The 15,560-nt window shown below is 31.7% G+C and overlaps 2 protein-coding genes across 4 annotated transcripts in view; one reads left to right on the forward strand and one right to left on the reverse strand.

Moving 5' to 3' along the window:
• Positions 1-7,658: 7,658 nt before the first annotated feature.
• The window catches only part of LOC129972874 (glycogenin-1-like), a 69,523-nt gene continuing 61,621 nt past the window's right edge, over positions 7,659-15,560 (reverse strand). For all 3 annotated transcript variants that reach the window (XM_056087175.1, XM_056087176.1, XM_056087177.1), the window contains exons 6-7: positions 15,238-15,412; positions 7,659-9,208 (exon numbers count right to left, since the gene is read on the reverse strand). In XM_056087175.1, coding sequence (XP_055943150.1) covers positions 9,005-9,208; positions 15,238-15,412 — 379 coding nt within the window. In that variant the 3' untranslated portion in view covers positions 7,659-9,004. The remainder of the gene's footprint in view (positions 9,209-15,237; positions 15,413-15,560) is intronic.
• LOC129972873 (nuclear transcription factor Y subunit beta-like) overlaps positions 11,120-15,560 on the forward strand; it is a 149,180-nt gene continuing 144,739 nt past the window's right edge. The window contains exon 1 of the mRNA XM_056087173.1: positions 11,120-11,401. Coding sequence (XP_055943148.1) covers positions 11,384-11,401 — 18 coding nt within the window. The 5' untranslated portion in view covers positions 11,120-11,383. The remainder of the gene's footprint in view (positions 11,402-15,560) is intronic.

Raw genomic sequence — 15,560 nt, forward strand, 5'->3', positions numbered from 1 at the left:
CATAGTCAATTATAGCAGTTTGGTACCCATAATTGCAGGATTCCCTAACTGAATTATCTTGATTCAACATTACGAGATGATCCCATAGCAACATTTATCTTATAGCTGCTTAAAAGATTCAAATAAAATCCTTTGCAGTGGATTTTCCGGTTAGATAAAGTTAAAATAAACAGAAAAAAATGTAAAAACACATTATCAAAATCCATTATTTCATCATCAAATTATTACTTTCTAAAGAAATAATTTGATGTGCAAGTAAGTTGTGGCCTGGTGTTATCTTCCATAAAAGCGGAGCCCGTTCCAATGCATCTTGGAACAGAAGCAAGAAAGAATGTGTGTCTATGTGAGAGGGTAGAGAAATCAAGTGCTGATAAGAAAAAATTTCAATAATAGTCATCCGTCGAAAATGTGGAGCTCAATTTACTCGTTTATCATAATGTCTTTATTCACAAGGCTCTTACCAGGGCCATCGTAATGACTTTTTGTCTGATGTCAAAGGTGTAAAACTGTGCTCATACTTTTTTATATATCAAATGTATTTAAAACTCTCATATATAAAAAGAATGTGACTCCACTGATGAGATACTGTCTTTTTTCTTCTTCCTTCATATGACTATAAACAGTTACTATAGCAGCGTCCTGGCCTAGGGGTAACGCATCTTACCCGTGATCTGGGCGTCTCGGGTTCGAGTCTTAGTTCGGGCATAGTTGTTCTTTACTCTGTGTTCTATCTGTGAGGTGTGTGAAAGAGCCCCCTTGTAAAAAGGGATTGTACAATTGAGTGTCATCTTCATATGAGCTGGAAGTCTGACTTCTGCCCTCGGGTTCTCAAGGGGCTTTACCCTCAGAAGCTACTGCACAAACTCGATTTAAATCGCTGACTTGGTCAGTGGGCTTATTTATGGCAATTGCCATAAGTAACAACAACAGTTATTATCGATACGCAGTTGTAAAAGTAATGCAGCTTTCGAGAAGGTGGACAAATATGCTATCAGTAAGAAGGTGTCTGGCTATAATAAACAGCGATACATTTTCTAATACCGTATGCAGCTGCTAAGCAATATTATTGCTTCCTATTATCAGTATTCTTTCGCGTACATGATGATATATCGGTCATCATTTGGCGTTGCTTTTCGTGGTTGGTCTCAACCAATCTTTATTATAGTCTTACATGTGATATGAGAGGCTTTCAAGTTTATTATGCACCACTTTTGTCGCCTTCGGGTTCTAGGGCTGTATTCGAAATTCTTTGTTTCTTCCAAAACTACTCGCCAATTATTCTATCATACATAAAGTCATTTGTATGTTTTTTTCTAACCATAGTAATATACGGAAGTTGAATTTGGAGAAAAGGAACTCAAGCTACTTTTGTGTTTCTTATGATTGTAATCTTTAATGCCTCCTTTTGTTTGTTTCTTATGGCACTTGCCACGGACAAGCCTGCTGTTCAAACACAGCCGATTTAAGCCTAAGGGGGACGCCTCTTGTTTTTACCGTAGCGCCAACTAGGGCCAAGAGTACGACTTTGCTACTCACGCATCACTCATTCGCTTGCACAACCCCTTTTTACAGGAGGGCACATTCACACATCTCACAGATAGAACAGGAAGAACAACCATGCCCAAACCGGGACTCGAACCCGGGACGCCCAGATCACGGGGAAGATGCGCTACCCCTATGCTAGGACGCCGACCCTCCTTTTGGGTTTCTTATGATTGTAATTTTTAATATCTCCTTTTGTGTTTCTTATGATTGTAGTCTTGTTTTACTCGATGCACGCATTCTGTAAGCTTTCACGTCCCTTATGATGTTTAATATTTGATATTTGAATGAAAATAACTTTTCCGGAATTTTTTATAATATCAGTTCTTTTCTTGCCTTCACAAAATTTATATCGTTGCTTAAGTTTTGCGCTTTGGGATTTGTTTTTAATATAGTTGCTCAGTCATGTTCAACTTTTATTTCAAACATTTTAAAAATAAAATTTTCTGATACCTAATGGTTTAAATACTAAGGTTCTTCAGATAACAAAAAAAAAGTTTTTAAATGATTTGGTAATTTTCAGTCACACATCTACATTTTTTTATACTTAAATAGGGAAAAAAATATTTGACAACAAAGGTTTCTTTATGTCTGGAATAATTTCTTTTGAAGAACTGATATTTAGTATCATTTTCAAAAACTTGTTTTCTCTTCCCGATCGGAAAAGCTTCAGAAAAATTACTGGAACAGTACTCCATATTAGCACAAAATGCCGAACAATATTGTTATGATATCTCTCCTACATTGGCAGGCATCGAACAACATCTTGTACTAATATGTTAGCTTTATGTGTGGTTTTTGTGTTTAAAATATAATGGCACAGATAAACCAATACGAAATGAGTTGAATGCATTATTTTTCATCAAGTATTTAGGTACAGAAAGGAACAAATATTTTATCAGAAAATGACGAAGTGTCATAAATAAAAGAATATACATTTCAAAATTTGAAAGGCACTTCATACATTCATTAAAAAAACCTCATGAAATTCACCAAGTAATAATAATTATAGACTCAAATCAACATCAAACGATGACAAAAAATATATTTACTCCAGAAATTGAGATATTTCGGTGGGAAATTCTGAGAGTTCTCGGTAAACATCAGAGGAACAAAGATTGAAATGAAATGTGATTTGGAAAATTATTTTAACCAGGAAAATTGGGAAAGGAACAAAGAAAGCAGACCCTAAGGAATAAAGGAGGCATATGTCGGTTGATCACTGAATATATTTACATGATCAAATGTGGATTTATTTACGAAGGCTTCAACCAAATATCAATAGTACACCCAATTCTTTCAAATGCATTAAAACTAATCGCTTTTACTCTGTTCTAGACTGTGCAAGAATGACTGTGGTCGAATACCACAAAACACCATCTATAATTACATTCGCATTATTTCCTTTCAAGCTTTGTATTGTGTTCTATAAACAAGAGGGGAAAATAATTAATTGCTGTGAAATAATATTTTCCTTGCTAATAAATTACAAAGCCTTCAGACAATAAGTATTAATATATCTACAATAAATATGTCTGCATAAGTATTTTCGTGTCTTTTTGTTACTGTCAGTCATTATCTCACCAGGGAGCACCTCAGATATGATGATGAGAAGCTTCCAAAAAAGTGGTTGGTTCTCACCACTTGAGCAGATACAGAAATGGTGGGTATTGACTACCTACTCTCGATGACAGGGCGGGCTTCCCACGAGAAGAGCTGTATCGTGGCTGGTGATGGTCCTTAGGATTCAATCTTAGTTTCCGAAAATGCTATCGCGGCGGTCCGATCAGTTAAATTTAATCTATGTGCCTTAACCCTTTCAAGGGCCATGGGAAGTATGCTTCCTACCAAATTTATCAATCTTCGAATGAAGTTATATAGATTTGGATAAGTTCTGACGCATTTCTCAGCAAGGCAGAAACTTAGATTGTTCAGTTCCTTATCTCACACAAAATGCCATGTTTTTATTTATTATTTAATTATTAATTCACCAAATTAAATAATTAATCAAATTTATCTAATCAATTAAATGAATCACTTTTCTTATGCCAATCTCAATCCTAAAAATATTTTAATATACCATGACTAGAAAAAAATGGCACTTTAAAGGGTTAATGGCGGATCGGGATAGCAGAGTTTATGGTTAATATATGTTGTTGGCGACACCATGCTCCATGACTTTTTCCCCCCTCTTAATAAACAATCCCATAAGTTAGTTGCAAGTTATCTGAGTTATAAGTTATCTGAGTACTCTGTAATTGTTACAAGAAAATCCTTAATTAACAATAATTCGCCTTAAGATTTTGTTTTGAAATTATGCAGTCTGTCTATGAACATGACAGCTCAAAAGCACTTAGAGCTAGACTGGTGAAATTTGGTTTGAAGTCTTTATATCTAATTTCTGTCCGAATAAAGATGAGTAATACGATAATTATAAAACACAAAGAGCTAGATAAATTAAATTGGGTATGCAGACTTCGACCGAATAAAAAACATCCCAAATGCATATTCGGTTTATTTTATTATACTGTGAAGAACAAAACTTATGTATGGAATTATGAAAATCAAAATTTATACACACGTGATGTTCTTGGTTCAGTTAATCTAATATATAAAAATCTCATGTCACGGTGTTTGTGTTTGTACTCCTCCGAAACGGCTCGACCGATTTTTATGAAATTTTTTATATGTATTTGGTATATATGAGAATAGGTCGTAAAGTATATTTCATAACGTAAAGTAATTAGGGTGTCCCTATCCAGAATTTTTTAATATTTTTTTGACATTTTTTAAAAAAAATTTGGCATTAAAAAATACCTATAACCGCAAATTTTTACCCTCCTACCCCGACCCTCCAATTTTTTAATCGCGATTTTAGTATTTTATTTTGAACTATATCCAAATAATTAACCGGTCGTTAATAAAGCCCAAGTGTTTGTGTGTGTGTGTGTGTGTTGGCGCTCTACAAACTATACCGTTTTACCAACAGCTGCCAAATTTGGCATGAGGCCGTATATGTGCACCTCGAAGCAATTTTTTAAAACTTTGAATTAGAATTTTAATTAATTAAAAATCAATCAAAATTTCGGCGTTTTTCCGCTATAACTTCCGAAAATATTACAGCACAAAATTGATTTTTGTATCAAGTTCAAAAATTATCTTTTCAATGATACCACTGCTTTAACCTATAAATTAAGTTCTTATTTTTAACGAATTTTTAAAGATATATTTTAACCATATTTTTCAACACTATATTTCGCACAAAATAAAAATAAAATTTAACTTGCACTAGCACGTTACGCGTGCATAGGAACAAATTATCCAATTATTAGCTTTTATCAACATGTTGCCATCATAATGACAAAAGCTTAAATTAAAAATAATAATAATAAATCATTGCAAATTAAACATACAAAAATGTAATTTCCAGCATGTGTCGGTATGAAATGAAATAAATATGAAATAGGATATTTTATAAAAAGTAAATGCAAAGAAAAGATTTCTATGATCTTTTACAATACCTACTTTATTAATTCCATAAATCAGTTATACTTAAGATAAACATGGTATAATATATATCCTTTCAATTCAATGACAAACGGCTAATTTGTAAACCTTTAATAATAGAAATGCATGTAGTAAAATTGTCTAAATGAAGTAAACATTTATATTTTATATAACTTGAATCTATAAATACTCTAATAAATGACAAATATTTATCTAGATTCTCTGCTCTATGAATCATATTTAACAAAATATTCTTGAGAGACAAATATTTAAAATAAAAAGAATTGCTTTCCAATCAACTAAATTAGTCTCAAAAACTGACTTACTTATGAATATTTGAATATCTCTATTTAATAAAATTGAGTGATTTTAGACCACTTCATCGACCGTCTCAAAGATGATATCTCAATCAGTGCCCAGAATTTCTCAAGACTTTTTGGCTTAGGATTATGAAAATGCTGATTGTTTTAAACTATTCTATTCAAAACTTCATAAATCGACCATATTTGACAGCAAAAGATAGATCATTTACTTATTTAAAAGTTGCAATGTCAAGAATATTTCGAGAATATAATCTCTTAGGACCAAAGGACTGTATAAAATTTAGATTCATAACTTTTTAAAGAACATTTATAGACAAAAACAAAATAAAATATATATATTTAACGACATTCAAATCCTTTTGAAAATAAAACTAAAAATTAAGTGAAAACTGAATTTTATGATGAATCTTTGTAGAATAATTCTTAAGATACTACATAAATTATGAAAATTATTCTGTAGTGTACGTATGACTTAAATACTGAGCGATTCTGTTTTCAGTACTCGTATTTTTTTTTAAAACATGCGTGGTTTCAGTAAAAAATGTTCTTTTTTTATATTGATTGCAGTTTAATCATTGACACTTTAATTTTACGGTCGCTGATTGAAAATTAGAGAGAGAGAGCGATAGTACATTATGGCTTAAGGTCGTTTTAAAAGTATGAGTGAATTACATGACTATCAAAATTTGAAGCTTAAAATATTTTGATGAAGAAGCAATTGAAAACACATAAAATATTTATATGTAACTTGAAATTTTAAGGAGCATTAAGATCGGCCAATCGGCTGGTCGCCAAAGGCGGCTAGTAATTTATAATTTTTTTATGCGTTAGGAGGGTGGTAACTTTAATACGGAGAAAGTGAGAAAATTTTGTGGATATCATTCTTACTGGTTTCATCAAGTATGCCATATCACTCACTCAATTTCCAGATAGCATGCCATTCGACAATCAGTGGGAATGATCTCTCCGTAACTTTCTGGTATATTTTCCAATTGAAAACGTAATTGCCTTTCATGGCAGTAGTTACAGTATCGGTCAATTGTTACGAAGTACAGATCATTGGCGTGAATCTAACATTTTTATTGAATCTATCGTACGATTATAAATTTTTTGCATGTTTAAACTGATTGAATGAAATCAAAATTTGACACAGAGCTGTAGATGCAATCACAAGATGACATACCGAATTTAATTGACTTAAATTATTCTGTGTACGAGTAATTGCATTTGCATGCGAAAGTAGAAACCGACAGACGATCCACTGTTTGAATGATTTGGCTCAAAATTCGATATTTTAAACCATAGCTCCTTGCGTTTTGGTAATATCGAGTTCACTTGAATAGTTAAGACAGAGATACTTCCTGGGAATGAATTTCGTTCAAAATTTTATAGAAATCTACTAATTGATCGTAAATCCGTATACCAAATTTCATAAGTCCACCTCAAGTCGGTTTTGAATCATCGTATTCATAAACCGAGAGACATAACGCCAAAAATGTGTTTTTTGAATTCAGGGCAATCTGTAATATAGAGATTCATCAAAATCTCGAGTTCGAATTTTTTTGGAGATCAGAATATTTTCTTTATATTACGTGAAAGAGAAAGTAAAAATTCTGTTATATTAATAATAATTCAATACGTTTAAATCAATTCTATAAAGTTAAAATTGAATTAACAGCAAATCGAAATTGAAAACGAATTAATCAAGTTTCTCTGTATATGAACTAATTCTTGATTTTATAAATTAGTCCATTTAGTAAACTAATTCTTGAACTGGCATAGAAAAAAGGGAGAAACTAATAATGAAGCAAATAATAAACCAAAAAGTATATTGCTTTGGAATTTATACGCACTTGGTCACAGTTTGCACAGCAGAGAACCAGAAATCTTTAACAGGGAAAATGACAACTGATTGCGTAATTGCCTTCCGCTTCGCGTCAAACATTGATAATGTCAACCAGTATTTTATTAATTTATCGCACTCATGGCAGACATTTGGCGGGAAATAAACAGTAAAAATTCGCTTATTTGTGGAATTCAATGCGATTTTTCCTATATCAGATTAAGCTGGAAAAGCTAGAACGGAAGTTTCTAGAAATATAGAAAATCCATATCTATGAAAAAGCTATCTAATTTAGTTGTTGTAAAGCTTACGATATGTGATTTTTACTTTCTCGTATATATAGTATAGAGAAAGTATAGTAATTGTTAAAAAATTCGAACTTAAGATGTGTATTATGCATAAGTGCATGTGTATATTATTTCAAAATAAAACGATAAATAAAGAAAACTATAAAATGAAAAGTTTTATTTTTGCAAGTGTAATAAATCAAATACATTTGATATTAAACTGCTGAACTACAAAATTAGCACATAAGGCCTTTTTCTTATACTCAGTCAACACGCGCATGCAAAACGAATTCTGTCGAAATGTATTTAAATTATTTTTATTATCTTACAACAAAGACATTAAAAAACACAATTGTTAGAGCACACAACCATCTTGTTATTATCTTGTAATATATACCATTTTCTTTTTGGAAATAAAAATTATATTTCATAAGTTTTGGCACAATATTTATTTTGGCAAAAATTCTTAACAGTATGTATCAGATCATTTTTTGCAATATGTATCAAATATGCCAATTGCAATTAAGGGTTTGACTTGAACCCTTATTACAAGATATATGATATGTAAACCTAAAAATAAGATTCAAATATTGAGCACTGTTAATTTATATAATAACTTTTAACAAAAAATTTCAACATAAAATTTAAATAACAAAAAAATAATAATACCAGATTAAGAACAAAACAATTGAATATTATTTCATAATAAATAAATTTTTGGCACAAATTCCAAATACTTAGACAGTTAAAAGAAGCCAGAATTTTTGTGTCTAATTCACTTTGAAGCAGTGTTATAGCAAATGACCAAACAGTAGTAGATTTTTTTTTTCAAAAAATGTCTGAAAGCAAAATATTAAAATTTTTTTTACACTGAAAAATGTTATGGTACTGCTAACTTATATTGTCATGACTCATAAACATATGATATTATGATACTTAATGCGAGATATAAAGAATTTATTTAATTTAAATGTTCTTTATTATTTTAAAATCAGTTTTTGATCAGAGTATTATCATTTCATGCTCATAAAATATCATGCAATTGAAGTTTCGACTATGCTTTTATTTTTCACTTCGTTTTCGAAAAGATTTATTTATTTCTGATAACTTTTTAGCTTTGACACAAAATCCTTTTATAGAACCACAGAGAATCTGTAATATGTTCTAAAATTTTAAGTAAATTCCAGGGAAAGCCTTATAATTCTAATAAATAAGTTTTTATATAATCAGTTTAAATTTAAAATAAGGTTAATAAAATATATAATTAATAAAATCACCAGCCTAGAGCAATATAATTATGTTAAAAAGATACTGCTTCCATATGAGAAATTAAAATAGACAAATAAAATAGAAGCATGTACTGAGAACAGTTTTCTTTTTTCAATACTTGTTTCTGATGGAGAACACGACATTTAAATATTTTAAATACGAAAGACAGCAGGGATGAACACAGGCCCTGCCATTACAAGAAGAGCAGAACGTTTTAAATTTTATTTAAGAAACTACTTCTTTTTTTCTTTCTCTTTTTCTTCGTTTATGGACGACTGCAATTTCTTCTCGATGTTAGAGAAAGCATCTTGTCCAAGATAATCCACGTGTCCACGTTCCCACGCGAACCTTCGAGATTCTGAGTTATCAGCACTTCCACCAGATGATCCAGAAGACGACCCTAATTGCAGTTTGGACAATTCACCGGCAATGCCTTTCTGCAATAGAAAAATGATACCGACTTTAAGTATCTAGGTGACAATAAACAATTTTAATAATTTCCAAATTTATTTATTCGTTTTTCAAATCATAAAATTAAATTTTGATTCCATATGCGCGAGGCTTACCTGATGATGAATTTGAGAAAATGTTTAATAGATTTTATAATGTTTATAAATTTTTTTGAAAAAAATTAAAATGGTGCAAAACTGAGCATATATCAAAAAGTTTTATTCGAAAAACACGAAAGTTTTATTCGAAACAAAATTTTGCTTAATAATCTTTAAATAAAATTTCAAAAAAATCGATCTAAAGTTTACATTTTTACAAACTTGAGAATATCTGTACCAAATGTTATAGCTCTAGATCTAATGACATTCTTTTGAAACTAACACAGACGGATGTACGCACGCCGTTATTATTAGAAGATATTCAAGTTACAAAATTTCAACAACCGATACAGACTTTTGAATTACTTATTTCTCCCATAATTTGTGAAATATAAAATTGATTATATTGATAAATACCGTCTTACAGATAGTTGCAACTTACAATATTTAATTTTAACCATTTCTTTGATTCAGAATTTGTTTGAAGAGAGCGTCGCTACGTCCTGCTACATTCATTGCATCTAAAGTATCGCAGATAAAAATATTTGTAATGTGGATCATGGAAAATAAAATCCATTTCAAGAGTTGCACAAATCGAGCACTATTAATTGGGGTACTGTTCATCGCCATTGAATCGACGTTACGATGTCATTGATATGCCACCACAAGAACCGAAAACAGACTTGATCATAAAGTATTAATTTTATTATATCCATCTTCGCAAAGGATTTAAATTGAATACTAATTTGTGGTGAATTGCGAAAACACCACAAATTAGTATTCAACAGTAACAGCGCTTCTACCCGAACAGCTGTTTTGGTAAAATTGGATCGTTACTGGACTGCTAACCCAAAGGTCCCAGTTTCTATCCTTAGTGCGTCCCTCACCTCTTCATTGGTGACCTCGGACGCTGAACCTTCAACCTTCATACAGCTGTTGTGGCGCCATCTACCCGCAACTAAAGTCGCCAGACTCACGTGACGCAGCAGCCCAGAAGTCGCCAGACACACTTGGCGCATCAGCAACCACAAAATACTCTCCAGAACGCTTGGCGCTATTCAAAATGGGTACAGGCCCATTAAGACAACAGCTACTAAATATATAACCACTCAACGCCATATCGTTCGTCTCCCCTTCGACTCACTGGAGGGAGAGTACTGTGGTGAATTGCATATAAGCCAGTAACAGCGCTTCTACCCGAACAGCTGTTTTGGTAAAATTGGATCGTCACTGGACTGCTAACCCAAAGGTCCCAGGTTCTATCCTCAGCGCGTCTCATACCGCTAAAAATTATAAACAATACTTTGATCCTTTACATCCCATCTGTACTTAAAAGTACCGCTTATATCAATCAGCCTCATATCTTCATAATATAACTATTTTTTCTAACTGTATTCAAATTGCGAAAAGCGTAGTTCTATATTTCCCCCGCCTATCATTCATTGCTAAAAATAACCCGCGAAATAATAATATATGGAGAACAATTTTAGTAAAAATATTTGTCATATTTTATTAAATTCTAATATATCTGTTAATAAAAGAAGTTTATTGATATACGGATTAAAAGAGGATTAAAATACAAGTAATAATTGCAAAAAAAAAAAAAAAAAAAAAAAAATTGAAACAAAATAATTCTAGGCATTAAAGCTTATAATTTTTTTTCTCGCTCGGTATATCTAAAAAAGAAAATGAAGCAGAGTGTAGAGGTTTATTTATTTATCAAGAAATGTTTAAGATACGCAAAGTAAGACGTAACAGCTGTTACATTATTTATGCGGCAAAGTGAAGACGTCTAATAATATTTTCCAATTTGATCACTCAAGGTTGCGTTATTTTATTGCAAGAAACGTCAAATGCGAGAAATAATAATATTTGAGCTGATGAATGTTAGAAACATTTCAATTCTATATATCTAGGTTTTCTGAGAATTTTACTTTAAATAAATGCAAAGAATGCTAAATTCCAAGAGTGATGTGTAAGGCTTCTGATAAAATCTAACCAAAGTCGCCATCTTTGTACTGCGATGCAGAATGAAATACTGCTTTGCTCGCATCTAGATAACTGATGTCGGCAAGAGCAAAGGTAAGAATCATCAAACATTACATTTAGTCTAGAAAAAAAGTAAACAGTTTCAAAGATGTTTATTATTGAGAGAAATTGAACGCATTTAATAATGATGACTGTTATAAAAGTATTAATAATGGTTTATTTATTAATAGTTTTATATTAATAATTAATTATTAATAATAATTATAAAAATGTTATATTATAAATTATTTATTACTAATTTATAATAAAAGTATAAGCATTTAATAATGATTATTATTATTATGTATTGATTTTTAGTTCATTCGAGAAAAAAAAAATTCAGTTTTGCTATATAATTATTTTAAATACAAAAATGATTTCGTTTAAATGCTTTTCCGTTTCCTAAAAAATATTTTTCCTCGATAAGCAGGAGAAAACAGAAATCTAGGAAATTTGTATTATTACTAAAGACAGACACGATACAGGTTTGGTCATGTCTGTTTGTTAATGAAGTTCATCATTCGTTATTTTATGACGTCCATCACAAGCTGACGTCATAAAATAACGAATTGCGTCAAACAAACGCCGAGAAACAAAATAAGTTTGATTAAATGAATGAATTTGTCAAAAAGTGGTTAAGATATTTAAAAAATATCGACGGATTATTTTTTTACATAAAAAAAATTAATCGACCTCTTGAATGATAAAATTTGACTCCGAAAGTGCTGAAATCCGTGTTGCCATGGAAATGTGTCATGTTTAATTATAAGATATAAAATTAAATTTCAATGTATATCCAATTTTTAAAATTACTTGCATGTTATTTAGAGAGTGAACTCTAAATTTTGAGTCGTATTATGATTCAAGAGAATTTAGTATGATTATGTCGTATTACTCAAAATTTTGAGTAATTTAGAATTAAAAATCTTTTTAAAATTAAAGATTAAATTTTTTTTAAAAATCTTTTAAAATTATCTTTTGAATCATATGATTTGGATAATTAAAGTGAGATTTCTTCGTCCCAACGTACATAATACACCAAATCGAAATCGTGCACGAGTTCCGCAACACGTAACGAATCTTCAGTCGAATCTTTCTTCGAATTAGCAACCCTCTATTCCTGAAGTCGAAACTACTGCGAAGCTACCATAGCCCTTTACCTTGGATGCAAACGGTTCTCCTATAATATTATATTTTATCTATTTATGGTAATCTTTATTATAATTACATAGAAACATGGAAAATGAATGAGACAAGACTGGCCTTGAAGACATCATTTTTCTTTGGAATAACCAAATATAAATCTCAGAAAAAAATTAAAAGGCCTGTAAGTATACATAAGGCTATTTAAAATGCTTCTTCTGGTAATTAATTAGCAGTCACACTTCCATTTTATGTTATGATTATCATTTCAAACTTCGGGCCGCGGTGGCCAAGTGATAAGGTCTCGGCTTCAGAACCAGTGGGTTTTAGGTTCGAGACTCGATTCCACAGAAGAAAGATCGTGTAAGAGGGTCTGGTGCACGTTGAATTCGTCGGGACCACATCCTCCCGCTTTGAGTTTGGTACAGCTCAAGCGCCATCCTCGTAATCTGATCGTTGTTCAAAATTACGAGGTCCATCCCAGAATAGTTGTAGTGTTGCTTTAAAACGGGATATTAGTATAACTAAACTAAACATTTCAAACTTCATTTTTATTTTTATCGATTTTTTTTTCAGTTTAGTTTGATATCTCATAACATAAGGAAAACTAATGCAAAAATATTTTTCCATTTTTTTTCTCATAGTAGAAGGTGACTAAAAAGTAACCTTTCCTGTTTAGAGGAATTTGCAGCTAAAACTTATGACGGAAATGAAATCTAATTTCATAGGCAGACTGTGGAAGGCATAAAGAAATAAATTCCGAAAAAAAAAAGTGGTAAAAGTCCCCGATATAATACACAAAAGTCTGCACATTAAAAATATTTCACATGAACCAAGGGACTCTAATGTTGATAATAACGTACTTCTTGAGAGTTTCATTGTGTATGGAATTCATTCTTTTGTTACTCGAACATTTAAATAAATATGGCATAACCCACTCTCCATTCATTTTAATTATTGACTCAATTGCAGTTGACAATGCCAAAATCTTCCTTACTGAATGACTTTTGTAGCTGCTTTTTGTGAAATTCAACTTTCCATACCTTCCATTTTCTAAACACAAAATTTCGTTACTTTCTGTTCATAAGTTTTAACTGCAAATATCATCAAAGAGGGAAAGTTATTTGATGGTTATTCTGAATAATTCTATGCACGAAAAAAAGAATGTATAATATATACTTTATTACAAAAAAAAAAAAAAATATTTTATCTTTTTAAAAATACAAAGGAAAAATTATCCTTAAAATTCACATAATAGAATATATATATATACTGTCTACCAATAAGTAATTGGACAAATGATAACAAAAGTAATTGGACAAAAAGATAAGCACGATATATTCATATTCAATAGTTGGTATAGCCTCCACCTGAAGCAATTACAATCTTAACCCTCGGGGCTTACTTCCCACAAGTATTTGGATGATGGACAGTGACATTTTTTGGAGAAGACATATTTGTCCTTTCACCGATTTTGGACGTTGCTGCACTCTTTAATTCGTCGATCCAACTCATCCCTTGGTTTTTCTATAGATCCAAGATTGGACTTTCGACAGGCCAGTCCAGTCAGTTCACTCCATTATCCTCATACCAATCCATGGCGGATTTCGCAACATGACCAATGGTGTTGTCATTCTAGAAATAACAATGATCCAACCCATGAAACTGCCACAGCGCAGGATTCACATTGTTTACTAGAACAGTGGAGTACGAGTCAGAGTTGAGATTACCATGAATTGGGATCAATGATTTTAGTCTGTATCACGAAAAGCCTCCACAGATCTTAATTTCACTTCCGCCAAACTTTACTGTAGGCACAACGCATTCTGGCAAAAGTCGCCAAACCAAATTCTCCATCCGACTGGTAGATATTGAAGCTTGATTCATCATTCCTCAGAACCTGCTTGCACTAATCTACGGTTCAATTTCTAAGTGCCGTGCACCATATTAACAGAGCAGAGTGGTTGGATTGTGTAATCAAAGGGCTTACGGGCGGCAGCACGACCATGGAAATCAAGCAAATGTACTTCATTGCGAATGGTATTTATCGAAACAACGGTCCAGGATGTTTGTTGGAACTCCTGGAGTATGTAAGCCTTCAATGTGTTGAGGATTTTCCGAATTTCTTTGGACAGAGCTGGTCGGTCTGTATCTCTTAGTTTCGTGGGTCTGCTGGGTCGAAGCACATTCCAACAATCACCACTAACTTCCACTTCTTAATAACAAAAGACACTGTTGATTTTGGAATGTTTAACTCACTAGCTATATCTTTTAAGGATCGGCCATTTCTATGATATTTGACAATTATGTCTTCCTCGAAGTCAAATAGCTCTGAATTTCGAGGCATCTTCCAAGCGACTAATGCTTATGCTGTTCCCTACACGATATTTAAGTAGGGAAGGCGTGACGTACATCAGGACCTCAGATTTCCTCATTTGCATGGATATCCAAATACTTAATGGTAGATAATATATATATGTATATATAAAGTACAAACAGGGATATAATGTCGATTTGAAATACTAAAGTTAAATATATCTAGAGGAAGTCGCTTCTTTCGTGAGCCTATGCACATAGCTTCATGATACATGAAAGATATTTTTTATAATTCTGTTAATACAATCGTTTTATTAAAATATATAATATTAAATTGAAGGTATATTTCTACCTCTCTAAATAAAATCTTTATAGAGTTTCTACGCAGGTTTTCACGAAAATAGTAAATGTTATGCTAATAATATACTTACGCATTCTTCTGTCAGGTTTGGCTGTACGAATGTCATGAAAATGTCCCACCACATCTGCAGGTGTTCTAAGGAGTGTGGACTGCCCGGTTGCACGCGACCGGTGTCACTGTTGTAAGATTCCATCCAGGGTTTGATAGCCCCGAGGAAGTGAACGATTTTGACATCTTTTCCAAACCTAGAAAATAAGTTATGTAAAATTTAAAATATCTGAAAGAAAAATATGAGTACCAATTATTTACAAAACCGTGTGTTATATTATAATGATAAGTTATTGGAACAATATCATACTTTTATATCTCAAATATTTAATATTTTATAGCGCA

The sequence above is a fragment of the Argiope bruennichi genome, chromosome 6, assembly GCF_947563725.1.
Source record: "Argiope bruennichi chromosome 6, qqArgBrue1.1, whole genome shotgun sequence".
NCBI lineage: Eukaryota > Metazoa > Arthropoda > Arachnida > Araneae > Araneidae > Argiope > Argiope bruennichi.